At 37.4% G+C, this 14,299-nt stretch overlaps 1 protein-coding gene across 8 annotated transcripts in view; it reads left to right on the forward strand.

Annotated features, from left to right (window-relative positions):
* Positions 1 to 14,299, forward strand: part of AKT3 (AKT serine/threonine kinase 3) — a 282,574-nt gene that overhangs the window by 249,244 nt on the left and 19,031 nt on the right. For all 8 annotated transcript variants that reach the window (XM_023536572.1, XM_023536569.1, XM_023536574.1 and 5 more), the window contains 2 exons: positions 2,916 to 3,130; positions 8,988 to 9,075. In XM_023536572.1, coding sequence (XP_023392340.1) covers positions 2,916 to 3,130; positions 8,988 to 9,075 — 303 coding nt within the window. The remainder of the gene's footprint in view (positions 1 to 2,915; positions 3,131 to 8,987; positions 9,076 to 14,299) is intronic.

Genomic DNA, 14,299 nt, shown 5'->3' on the forward strand with positions numbered 1-14,299 from the left:
AGTTATAAAGCTGCATCTATGGTTACAGAGAATAATAGGGACAGAGGGAAATACCACGTGTCCGTATCCATACTTAAACCTTGAGTTTAGTTCAATGTCAGTAACATTGATTTTTATGGCAAAAAGACACCTTCTTTAGATTGATTCTTTAGGGTGAGTCTTTTAGTGGATCGCTTCCCTTGGAGCAGATTCTGATCTGCATTGAGGTCCACACCACACGATAACCTGCGCCGTAGTGGAGTTGGAGTGTAGGCTTCCATTGCTTCCCCTCCACTTCCCCACTGGCCCTCATGAGAACCATCAAGTAAATTAGCCTTTTCGTGCTAGAAAAAGAATCATCAGAGGTAGCCAGAAGGAATTGCAACTCTTAGGTTAAAGAATATAAATTTTATGTTACTGTAATTTTGGAAAAAGAAGTGCTTTGAGTAAGGGAGAAAAATTATCTTTTACAAATAATATAAATGAGGCTGTGGATTTTAATTTCACTCTGAAATTTCTACAGTATTTCGGAGTATTGTGTTTTGAAAGGATTTATATTTAAGGAGAGGATATTATATGAATAGTCGTGACATGTTTTCTGTTATTATCCACATGTAGAATGTTATAATCACTTTTATTTATATTACTGTGTATTTCATCTTCCAGCTGTTTGGACGTAGGAGTTGAGCAGAAATCTTTCTTTTTAATTGATAGGAAACTCTTAAATAAAGAAGGCTGGCTGAGTCGTTAGGGTTTTCTTCCTCAACATTGCTTAAGTTTACATGTCAAAAAGATAATATATTACATCAGATTTGTTCAGTACAAAGTGATAAAGCAAACAGCTCTAATTGTATAGCATTATATCTATATATCAGTTAAAGTACATCATGTTCAGAAGCAAAATCACTTAGTTTGAGAATCAGTGTTCATTTTACAAAGCTAAATAAAATACATTTTTATTTTACCAAACAGATTCTTTTACAATGCAGTTTTATTTTTCAGATGCTTATTTCTCTTCAAAAATAAAACCCTTTTTTTATGTACTCACTTTCTCTTCTGGCTGCAAACCAGGTATTTAAACAAAAATAAAGGATTGCCAGTTTTGCCAGCTGGGGATGAGAACCCGGCTGGTGAAATGTGGATTCGGGAGGCAGTTAATCCAGCTTTTATGCTTTTTATGGTTTTATGAAAAAAAGAGGTTAAAAACCACATTTGGCTCGTTTTTTTTGTGTGTGCCACTGTTTGGTTGATGTTGTAGGAATGCAATGAAAGGTTACTTAGATTTTAAAATTTTTCGTTTTTAGGTAAAATCCAGGATCTAGTAGCAAAAGGCCCATTCTACTAGTTGGACATGAGATAGATTCTTGAATAATCAAAGTCACTGGTATTTAAAAATTATATATACAGCATTTCCTTTACGTAAACAAGTAGAATTCCTCTGCTTCTTCAGGTTATTCGTTCTATATGTTCTTACGTTACTCATTTCAGACAAATAGATATTAGAGATATTTTTGACTAAAGATGAAAATGAGAATTTGTTGTTTTTCCCAAAAAGAGTTTACTTAGTTTGTGATTTACAGAATATTTTTGGGAAAACTGCACTTGTGTTCATATCTCGCCAGTGCAATTCCTAGTTTTCTTTAGCCACAAAACAAACAATAAAACGATTAAATTAAATTAAATTTTTATGGCATTTGAAAACACTACTAAATAGATCTTTAAGTAATGTAGTTTTTCCTTGAAATTATGTGCTCCATGTTTAAGTGCCTTACTGTCAAAAATACCACGTGCAATCCTATGAAATTGAATTATTGGTAAATTTCAAATGAAAGTCACATTGGAGTAATCATCAACAGCATATTTACTTATTTCAAACTAAGAAAGTTTGGAACGTGAGTTCTACTTTGTTCTGTATCAGATTCTTTCTTACATAATCAGTTGTAAGATTATTTTAATTGATAAATTTCAAAAAAGTAAGCTTTAAAATGATTCAAATATGGTAACTTAAAATAAAATATTGAAAGTTCCAAATAAATGAAGAAGATTTCATTGGATGAGGAACACATCTAATAAAAAGATAGAATCAGATTTTTCCTGGGACAAATGGCAAGTTATCATGTTTCGATTTGAACAGTTTGCTCTAACAAAGCCTGACACTTTTATATCATTTCTTACTAAATTTATTTTGCATTTAACATATTTTGGAAAACAAAGGACGTATACCATACAGGTATGGAGCCCATGATTTTTATTATTTATGTTTAATAGAAAAAATCGTCGTGAGGTACTAAAGCTTTGGATACCAACGTTTATTAACAACCCAGACAATAAACCTTCATATTCACTTCAATGGCTAAGTATTGCCTGAGAGAGTTTAAAAGTACGGGCCTCTAAAAGTCTTCAAATTTATTTTCATGGTTGTCATGCCCCGTACGCTTCTGCATAGCACTGTGTGTGTCTACTTCTCTCTTTCACTGTCTGATTTGTGTTACTTAGTTATTCTTAATGCAGGAATGTGTAAGGCACATTATATGCTCTATAATTCGCATACCTTAGCTCTAAGTTGCTACTTAACAGTCTCCATCAGTGAGCCAGAATGAAAAAGTAAGTAGGCCGAAGAGAAAGTTTGCAGGTATGCTGAGGTCTTCGTTTGGCCCTTAGCGCATTCCTGTGCTCATTTACTTAGAACTGGTTGTACGACTGGACCCCTTTTTTTATACTCTGACCATTTCTGGATATATATTGAACATTTCAAATATTTGATGTGATTTATATCTTTCGTAGGATACTTCATAATTTAAACGTCAAGATCTAAAAATAGTCTACGTAGGCTTTGAGAGTTAAGATTCATTTCTATGTAAAAATCTTATATTTCATAAATAGAGCTTTAAAAGTCGATGTGTAGTAGTTAATCTTTTCACTGGTTTCGCTTTTAGGTGTTGGAAGATAATGACTACGGCCGGGCAGTGGACTGGTGGGGCCTTGGCGTCGTCATGTATGAGATGATGTGTGGGAGATTGCCTTTCTACAACCAGGATCACGAGAAACTTTTTGAACTAATACTAATGGAAGACATTAAATTTCCTCGAACACTCTCTTCAGATGCAAAATCGTTGCTTTCAGGGCTCTTGATAAAGGATCCAAATAAACGGTAAGCGACAAATTACACCCAGCGAGTTACTGATGCATGTGGTTAGAAATTGTGATATGGAAATTAATTCAAACATAACTAATTCCAAGAAGCTATGTATTTGGTGTAGACATCTTCCCACTGAGATACTGACTTATTTTTAACTGCATAACACAGAACATTTAAAAAATTTCCTCAACTATTTTCTGACTTGGAAACGTTATGCAGATTTTACCAAATAAGGATTTTGAGAGTTTTATTATCCACGTTGTGAGTGAACTTTCTTAAGTGCCCTGGTACTTGCTCTCGTAGGCATAAGAAGATCCCTTTCCCCCCTTCCAGTCTCTGGGCCTTTATATTTCTGCCGATTCACGCTGTAAAAAGGGCAGACTTATCTCTCTGCTCTCCTCCCACCCCCGCCTCTGTCAGCATATTTAACGACATTCTTTGCTCGTCATTGAAGATACACTTTTCCATGTGTGGCTGAAAGGATTAATGGCAAAAAAAAAAAAAAAAAAAAGATCTTTATATGCTTTGTATTTCTATTCTGGTAGCTATAGCTGTGACCTGAACAATCCTACAGCCCTTTGCTTCATGAGCTACAGTGTTCTTTGTTGCTGTTTATATATTCATTTACACATGCGTTTTTATAAGTCATATATGAAGTGACTGTTAATTTTGATGTCCCTTAACATACGTGTTTGTGTGTATCTGTGTATCTGTCCTTTCATCTAGCTTTGTATGCATATTGGTATTTTTCTGAACAGCTCTTAGATCTTAAGCATCTTGAGGGTACAGCACTTCATATATTGTCGGATCTTTCATAACAGCTCACAAAAAAAATTTTTTTTGCAATGTTCATAATCAATATGTATTTGTTGATAGACTTAATTCACGAGTGAAAGAATAAATGAATCTTGAAATGTGGGCTTTGTCTACCTTAGAGATGCTTTCCATTATATGCTCCTAGCTGTTAAAGTTATGAGGAACTTGGTTTTACTTTCAGCGGAAATAAGCAAACCTAACTAAGGAAGAACCACCTTTTTTCTTTTGTGAAGAACCATTCGAAAAGGTGTTTCCTAGTTCTAGTGACTGCGTTCTTCCATCCGGAAAGTGACTTTTTATTCGGGGCGTTTTCATATGTGTCGTCTTCCTTGCTTTGTCAGCAGCCTGTGGATGGGGTAGATGCTGTTCTCCCTTCTGCTTGAGGAGAAAACGGTGGCCCAGAGAGGCTGACGTGATTTATCCTAGAGCTCACAGAACATTCGTGTAGAATGAGGGTAGAAATCAGGTTTCTTGGTGCCTTTTTGATGTCTCTTATAGATCTGTTTACAATGCATCGTTTTCTCAGTTCAGCTTTTGAAGTGTATTCCATTTAACTTGATGGTTTCACAATTAATGTAACGGGTAGCACTTGGCGATAGGCATTCTTTACAGAGCTAGGATTTCTATTTTATCTACTTGATTTGGAATCTAATATTTGCCTTGGTTTCAAGGACAACGAATTTTTATCCCATCCTTTCCTGAACCCGTCAGGTGACACTGACAGCTCTTTCCTTTGCGGCCGTCACTGTGAGTGGCCTGGTATGTAGGACAACCTCTTAAAGTTTGGCACCCAGAGGTCGATATCGTCTAGACAGAAGATGCGGTGTTTTCAATTATCCTCCATTTCCTTTTACAGTAGATGGGACAAGCCCCTCCACCGCCGCATGAAAACGTCCGGGGGATGCAAGGACGGGCAGAACGGTCTCTGCTCTAGATGTTCATATGTTAGCGGGGCACAGAACATATTCACAGGTGCTCAGGTTATACTGCGTAGAAATTGCTGTCGAAATTATTAGCTCTGTCTAGGGGTTGGAAGACTGGAGCTGGCTCCTGCGGGAGCTGGAATTTGCATTGGCGTCGCGCAGAGAAATTTACATGCAAAGAACAGCTAGAATTGCAAATGAACATGGCATTTGAGAAGTTCAGTGACTGGGGTGTAGAATATGAGTTGGGTAACATTGGGAGATGAAGCTGATGTGTTAGATTGTTAGGACCTTATGTTTCTTAGAAAATATTTAATCTTTATTCAGAAGGGGATGAGATGCCACTGAATTATTAAAAATAAGGGGTGGATAATCAGATTTGTGCTATGAAAAGGTAACCCGGCTGCTTTGTCGTGGGTGGACTGGAGCAGTGAAGGGCCGGGTAGGCAGACGAAGCAGGTGAGATGCCCGTGGAACGGCCCGGATGCGAGGGCGGGGTCGCTGCTGCGGCAGCGGTGACAGCGGTGAGTAAGGCTCCGCGGGTGATTGAGTAGGGCGGCGAGGAAGCGGGAGGACTCCGGGATGCCGCAGGTTCAGCTTGGGCGACTAGTTTGGAGCAGGGAGTTGTAGTAATGACTGGGAGCACAGGCAGAGGAGGCGGCTTGATGGGGTGCGGTGCGTGTTGATACTGGGTGCGGCTCTACCGCCGAGGTCTCTGCGTGAAGCCTGGGAGGTGTGAAGCGAGCCGCTGGGAAGAGCACAGTGCTTGACAGACACGCAGCAACCAGTGTCCAGGTTAGGAGTCCCCAGCCGCCCAGGACGGAGCTGGAGCCACGGGAGTGGCCGGGAGAGCAGAGGACAGAGAGGGGGGCCAAGGACAGAATCCTGGCAGGCAGGAGAAAGAGCCGACGAAGGACCTGAACAGTCATCGCGAACATAATCAAAGATGGCATCGTACACCTCGACGTCATTCCTCTTCAGCTATTTAAAACTCGGCCTGCATTTTTCTGATTCTCTTTGCTGTTGCTGTCGGTTCTATCGAACGGTCAACTGTCATTTTGCTTTTGTTTCTTATTTCCGTTACTTTACGATCACTCTTTTGACATCCCCTTTATCCTCCTCTGCAGAGTTTACAGGAAAAGCTGACCTCACGTTGCATTCAGCAACACTAGGAAAATATGGATTCTGCGATGTTTCTAGAAATAAAGAATCCATTGCACTGAGGCTTGAGTTTGGCGTTCAGATACTGGAGTTTCATGTTCTTATAAATATCTTAGTGCAAATCATATTTCGATGTTCTTTCAAAGCCTTAAGTTGTGTATTAGGGGGTCGTTGACTTTGAAATTGACAGTTTCACACTTTGAGGAAGCTCGTGTTAAAGAATCTCCCAGCTTCTAGAATGGCAGTCGGAGATTATACTCTTAGACTTCGCATGGCCAATACCTTAGCTTTATATGTATTGGTAAATTCACATTAAATGATGGCTGTGTCCAGAGCCAAACTATCACTAAAGAACTGAGGATGACACAAACTTGGAGACGTTTTATTTACAAAGTAGTAATGGTTCTCCACCCCAACTCTTACTTTGCCCTCCATTTTGTTATAATTCAAAATGAATATACAGATGACGTATTATTGAACTGTACCCTTGAAACCTATATAATTTTATTAAACAATGTTACCCCAATAAATGTAATAAAAAATAAAACAACATCGAAATAAACAGTAATGTAAGTATATAAGAAAATACAATGAACTTCTGATGTTTTTCAGGCAGACTACTTTGATGCCTACTTTGAAATGTTAAACTCTTCTTGGAAACCTATGTTTTGGTGTTTCTGCTTTTCTGACTCCTGAAGCACAAGCTTAAAATACTTTTTGGAGAATCCAGTACTTGATCCCTGCTCGCGAAAGAACTTGCAGTGTCCTGGGGTAGAGGCACACATAGCCTGGTAGAAGGAGAAAGAGCGAGGCCAGGGAGCGGGGTGCGGGGTGTCACCCACACCCAGAGTGGCCGGCCTGAGCTCCGGTGCGAACGTGGCTGTTCTGACCTGACCTGGTCTGCACGTTCAGGTCGGGGGCGCTTCAGTCTGCGTGGACCCCGGTATGGGAGCCCGAGATTGTGGGAAGTGCTGGTCATCGCTACAGACATTCAGATATTAGCCAGTGGTCTTATTTTCCACTCTGAGAGTATGTCAGAGGATCCTGAATCCTTCCATCATGTGTTTCTTACACCTAATAACCAGAATTCTTTAGAATCGTATAATCGTTGGTTTTCTACGGCCTCGTTGTTTTCCTTCCCACTGTGTGAATGTGTGGGAGTTGGACGTACCAGCTCATCAGAGCCAAGTTGTTAAGTTTCATGAATTCTGTGGCCTGGTTGTATTATACAGTCATTATGTAAAAATTAAATTAGACAAATTTATAAATAAAATAAAAATATTAAAATCAAAAGTGATACGCAGTCAACCCCATCACCCTTTAATTTGTCCCATTTTACTATTGCCTGTGCTTTGAGGCGTGCGTACTGGTTGCCTCTGCTCATCTCTCCCCCTTCTGTGTTGAGTGACATCAGGTTGGTAGCTTGAAATTGGCCGAGCTGGGGCTACTCACATCACCGGAACTGGCAAACGCTGTAAGTCAGGGCTTGATTTATTGTTTTGTTGATTGTTTAGATTTAAGGAAGTGATAAATAAAATGTTAGTAATACAGATTAAATCTTAAAGGTTGGTGTATCTATATTCATTATATTACGAATAGCACAGAACACGAGGAAATATTCTCCTCCTGTTCCAAAACTATCAACCAGTCACTCGGCAAAGAGGTCACGTAACTGACGAGCAGGCGGAGCCCTGACGCGGCCTCTCTCGCATCACTTTCATCTCGGGCTTTTCCGTAAACAAAAATATCAGCTAGTGTTCTGTCGGAACTGCCCGAAAGTCAGCCGATGGCTTTGGAGTTCAGCACAAAGTAACGAAAGTTTTCTGTGAGCATCAGTTGGTTAATTTACAATAAAGGAAATTCTTTGTAAATTTTGAGCTTCACGTCCTTTGTATCCGTCAGTACAAGTCGTAATAAACACACATGCACGCGCGTGTCACATGTGCATCCCCCCACCCCCCGCAGGACCGGGGTGTTCAGTGTCCCCCACATACATCATTCCTGACCATGGACAAGACCAAAGAGAGCTTGCTGCATCAAATTCGGACTTAAATAGATTTCCTTTACCTTTTTTTCCTCATTCTTTCCCTGTTCTTTTTTTTTTTGGTCTCTGTCTCTCATTTCCCTCTTTCCCTCCCTCCTTCCTTCCCTCCCTGTTTTTCGTTTCTCTCATTCTTTCTTTGTCACGACTAGTGTGCACTGTATGAGCTGGGGAGGCTAAGAAAGCACCGAATTTCATCTCGTGTGAGGCATCAGTTAAATGAGAGCACCTTTGAAGATTTTGGAGGGGGAATTTTTTTTTTTTTTAATTTTTAATTTATATTGAAACTTGCTTAGCAAATTGCATTGTAAAGATATTTCACAAATCATCAGTTTCGTTTCTGTGGAAAATCATTGGAGATATGAAGATAGTCCTTGAGTTTCTATCTCTTAGCAATGCTCTACACGTTGTTTCTCTAACTAATTTAGTCGTGTCATAATTTATGTTACAAAGGGTGTATTTTGACATGAGTTCATTCTAAAATAAATTTGGTTTGTAGAATTGGCACTGATAAATGCTGCCACTTGTCGTGCTACGTGCTTGCCTACGTTATTTCTAACCCTTGCAATAATCCCCCCAGCTAGTAGTAGTGTTCCCATTCTACAGATGACAAAACCGAGGTTAAACAGCTTTTCCATTGTCACACGCCTCACAAGTTGCAGAGCTGGTTGCCCCTTTCAGGTTCGTCTCCAAGCCTGTGCCCTGTTCCGGAGCCATGCTGACCCGAGGCGCGTTCTCGTTAGTGACATATTAGAGAAATTAGATCTGACGGCAAACGCTTTTTATTTTTATGGCTGTTTATCACAAGAACTATTTATCACAAGAACTATTTACCACACAGAAAATTACATTTCACAAAACTTTTTGTTATGCATTGGGGCTTATATAAATGTTTTATACTCATTTAATTTTATTCCTGCCCTCATAGCCTTGGTGGAGGACCAGATGATGCAAAAGAAATTATGAGACACAGTTTCTTCTCTGGAGTAAACTGGCAAGATGTATATGACAAAAAGGTACGTTTTCTTCATGGTGTCTATATATTTTGGCTAAAATGAACTTATGGCAGAAAAATTTTTAAGTGAATAAAATTTAATGATATAATGATACTTTCTATTTTTTCTCTATCATTTAATTGAATATTGAACTTAGCACAAAGTTTTATTGATAATTTTATTCAGTATGGTCAAACAGTTGATTTTTCCTTTTTTTAAATCACAATAATTTGTTAGTTCGCTCCTCATTTTTTCTTTGATTCAGAAAAAATAAAGACCCATGTAAAATTATTCTTTAGGAAAACTAACTGGGGAAAAAAAGAATCATAATTTTTTAATTTGTCTTTATGGCTTTAAATTTTAAAATGAACTTTTCAGATTTATTTATAAAGATCCTTATTTTAAAAAGAATTTAAAGCAAATTAGTTTTAATTCTTAACAAAGTAATACATTTATTGGTCTTATTTTGGACTTTTCTGTTATTTGAAACAGACTTTAATACCTATGAAATGGATGCTGCAAATTATATAACTTTATTTTTATTGTAATCCGATTATTGTTTTTAATACTGCAATTTCTGAAATTCAGGAGGAGGAAATTTTTGTGTCTGTTTTATCTTTTTAATTTTTGTTTATTTGGTTTTATTTTTACTACTTTAGGTATTGTAAATACAGACACTGATTTTGAAATTTTGATTTTCAAATGCCCATATAAAACCTATGGGAAAATATAAATTTTTTAATGTAATTCAGTATTTGCTTAGAATTTTTGTCCAGTAATTTTGTGCGTGTTGTCCTTCCATTTCAATTTCGATTTATCCTTCCGTTTCAGCTTTTCACATTTTTCTCTGAAACATGTATCAGTCAGTACTGATGTAGTGTGTTTTGTGCCACATATTCTCTGCAAGTCCCTAAAGTAAGGATAGAATGCTATCGCATGAATTACGATGACGTGAGACAAGTACTTCCTCCCTGTATTATGTTATGATAAGGGAGAATGTAGTGATTCTCTAAGCATTTCTTGTAACTAGGTGTTTAAAATAGTTGCACCATATTAAGTGCTTCTACTCAGACTTCAGTTAAACTCACATCTCTCGAGTTTCTACCATGGGTAAGTGTTGGATCCTTGTCCACCCTGCGTTTATGAGTTATGGTAGTTTGGGATCATCTGGGGAAAGCTGAGACCTCAACTAGCACAGCAGCAAGGAAGCCAGGCTTACCTGTCTCTGCTCCACGGGCCCAAGCAGGCCCAGAGTAGAGGTGACAGTAGGACACCTGGGCAGCTGCCTCGTGATGGACGGAATCAGAAGATTCTACAAGTAGTGAGGGAAGAAAGCAGTGACAAAACGTAGCTTTAGATAATGTCTATGGAGAAATGAGTTAAAATTGTTATAAATGATAAAAATAGGTGACACTTAATTTGACAAAAGGTTCAGTATCTTGTATAAAGAGGCATAACCACAAAAATCACTGTTTCCATAAACAATAGAATTGACCACAGGCTGACCCCGCTCCAGGTTTCGTCCGAGTGTCCCAGGTATCATAGGCGCCGATGCTCTCAGCCATCCTTACGTACTTGAAGAACTAACTACAGCGTGATAGCAGCATCCTTACACTTTGAGTCTCTTTCTAAAAAGCTATAAAAACGCGATGGGATCTATTTGGGGTTGTAGCGTATCACTGATAAGGAATTATGGGAATGTTGATACCAGTAGCTATTTTAATGAATTCAGTCAAGAATCTGGTGCTTTGGACAGTATAGATTATGAAATAATTTGTAAAATTAAACATTTACATAGGGCCTTTATATTCTTAAAATGTGTAACTTATCTGTTAGAGGTTAATTGTAAGATCAAGCATTTTTAACTAGTTTTATTAGTACGCTTTAGAAGATATATGATTATTGGCCGTTTTTCTATATATTGTGGCAAATCTAAAGATGAAGGCACGTGTAGAGATGCTGGTATCTTTAGGGAAAACCTAGATCTCTCCCTAGGCAAAGTAAAAAATGAAGTAGTTGAATGTGAATGTCCTCGCCCTGCGTTTGCTGCTGCTTTCATGCGTGGGAATGGACAAATCACTTTTCTCACACATAAAATTATGATCTCAGATGTGCCTTCGAGCTTTAAGATTGGTCTGGCAGGACGTTTTCCAAGTGAATTTATCTAGATAGATTTCTATGTGGGTTTTACACTCAGTTTGTCAACAAAAGTCTGCTGGGCTTTTGTGTGAGATTATGTTGAATCTGTAAAGGAATTTGGGGAAAATTCACGTTTGAACTCTGCTGAGCCTTTGGATCTGTGAACACAGTGTATCTCTTCATTAATTTAGGTCTTTAATTTGTCTCAGTAATGCGTCAGTTTCCAGTGTTCAGGTCTAACTCATATTTTTTTAGGTTTATTCTTAAGTATTTCATGTCTTCTGATGTAAATGGTATTTTTAAATTTCATTTTCACATTGTTTACTGCAAGTACATAGAAATACAATTTATTTTTGTATGACCTTGTATCGTGCAAGCTTGCAAAATTCACTTATTAGTTTTAATAGTCTTGTTCTGTAGATAGGATTCTTTGCATAGATGATCTTCTGTAAATAAAAAGTTTTACTTCATTTTTAATCTGTATGTATTTTTTCTTTCTTTCACCTCCTTATGTTGGCGAGGACCTCCACTGCAGTGTTTAATAGAAGTGAGGAGAGTGGACATCTGGCTTTGTTCCTGATCTTAGGGAGAAAATGTCTTTTACCATTAAATGTGGCGTTAATGATCACAGCTAGCACCGAGATCTTGGTTTCTAAATATCATTCTCCAAGAAAAGGAATCAAGGTTACTTGGAGAAGTGGTTGATCCCAGAGCTGGGATGGGGAAAATAAAAGAAATTTCATGGTTCTAGAAAGTAAAAAAAAAAAAAAAAATGAAGATAGATAGAAATGAGCATTTACGAGGACATAGGAGCCAACCTTATATAATTCCTGATCATGAAAGCTGCAACAATTTCAGTAACAAAATAAGTAAAGATAATATTGTATTATGACCCAAGGAATAAAATACATATTCATGAATCTATACTGTAAAAATAAATGATTGAACAAATAAATAAAATGTCAAGAGGGCATATGCTTTCCTTACAGAGGAATTCTAATTAATAAATTTATAAGGAATGAAGGAATTATGAAATCACCATTAGAACACAAGAGTAAAAATTGCTGCATGGTAGATCTACCAGGAAATGTTAAAATGAGTGGGCAGAGGTTTAAGGATGATAGTGTTTGCAGAGTCTCAAAGTGTCTCTCCCCAAGCATTTTTTATTTACGAAGATTAAAAGAGTAACTTTACAGTAGAGAAAACTGGCAGACACTGTCATAACCAGTAATCGAGCTCCACCTGCCCAGTCTTAAGACATGCTGACCGCATCCCTGGATCTGACGCTCTCAGAAGGGTATGCCACTTTTGTAGTATTCTTCCTCAAATGCATAACCACAATATAATCATGAGAAAACCTAACAAACCCACAGAGAGGGATGTTCCTCACAATAACTGACCAGATAGCTTCAAAAGCATCAGTTTCATGAAAGGCAAGGAATGATTGGAGACTCAGGTGGCATGGTGACTGGCTTGGCTCCTGGAACAGAAAAGGGACGTAAGTGGAAAAAATGGTGAAATCTAAATAAAGTTGGTAGTTAACAGTTTTGTACCGATGTGAATTTCTTAGTTGTGATAACTATAGTATGGCCACATATGATATTAGCATTAGGGGAAGGTGTGTAAAGTTTATATGGGAACCATTTGTACTATTTTTGTAAGTCTTCTCTAAGCCTAAGATTATTTCAGTATAGCAAGTTATGAAAATTTGATGTTAGTGTAGATTTTTTATACTTCTTTTATCAGGTTGAGGAACTTCCTCTCTATTTTTACAATGTGAATAGTTTTTTTTTTTTTTTTAAATCATGACTAGGTGTTGAATTTTATTAAAAGCTTCTCGTGCATCTACTGTGATGATCACATGGGTTTTCTCCTTTATATTATATTAACATGGTGCATTGCATTGATTGGTTTTCTAATGCGAAATCAGCCTTACATTCCTGAGGGCAATCCACCTACCCGTGCGTGACGTGCTGTCCTTAGTACACAGTGCTAGATTTGATACAATGTGTTTCTTAAGGTTTTTTGTGCCCCTTATCATGAGTGATACTGGGGGGGGGCGGGGCTTTTTAAAAAATGTTTCTGTATGATTTTCATTTAGGGGTCACGTTTACCTTTTAAAAACAAGGTGGGGGGTACAACTCCCTCCTCTTCAATTGTATGCAATTGTTTGTGTAGAAATAATATTATTTGTTCCTTAAATCTTTGGTAGAATTTACCAGCGAAGCCATTTGGGCCTGGAGTTTTATCTTCGTTGGGGGGTTTTTAACTATGAACTCAATATCTTTAATAGACATGGAATTGTTTGAGTGATCTGTTTCTTTTTGAATGAGTTTTAGTGTTGTATGGCTCTCAAGGACTTTATCATCTAAGTTTTCTAATTTGTTGCCTCAAAAATGTTTGTAGTATTGCCTTCTTGTCTATCTGGTGTTTCTTGTACATGTAGTGATAACCCCTCTTTTATTTTTGATATCGGTGATTTGCGTCTTCTCTCATTTTTTTCTTGGTCAGTCTGGCTAAAGATTTACCAATGTTAATGAAATTTTTTAAGGAACCAGCTTATGGTTTTGTGGATTTTTTATATTGTTTTTCTGTGTTCCAATTCGTTAATTCTGCTTTTTATTATTTCTTCATTCTGATTTTTTTGAGTTTACTTTGTTCTTTTTTCCCTATTTTCTTTAGGAGGAACCTAAAATTATTGCTTTGAGACCTTTCTCTTTCTCTAACATAAGCGCTAGTACTATAAGTTTTTAAGAACTGATAGCCGTACTTTGCAAATTTTGATATTCTATGTTTTCATTTCCAAATATGTTTAATTTCCCTGTGATTCCTTCTTAACTCAAGGACTATTTCAAAGTGTGTTGTTCAATTTCCAAATATATGAATTTTTCAGAAATCTTTCTGTTATGGACTCCTAACTTCATGGTCTTGTGGTTAGAAAACATAATTTATATGACAGTAATCCTTTAACCTGTATTCACATTTGTTTCATGGCCCAGAAAGTGGTTTATCTTGGTATATGTTCTATATATACTCGAAAAGAATGTGTATTCTGCTTTTATTGTATCAAATTTCGCACAGTCAGTATCCATTAGGTCAGGATGGG

This window comes from Pteropus vampyrus, unplaced genomic scaffold, assembly GCF_000151845.1.
Source record: "Pteropus vampyrus isolate Shadow unplaced genomic scaffold, Pvam_2.0 Scaffold159, whole genome shotgun sequence".
Taxonomy (NCBI): domain Eukaryota; kingdom Metazoa; phylum Chordata; class Mammalia; order Chiroptera; family Pteropodidae; genus Pteropus; species Pteropus vampyrus.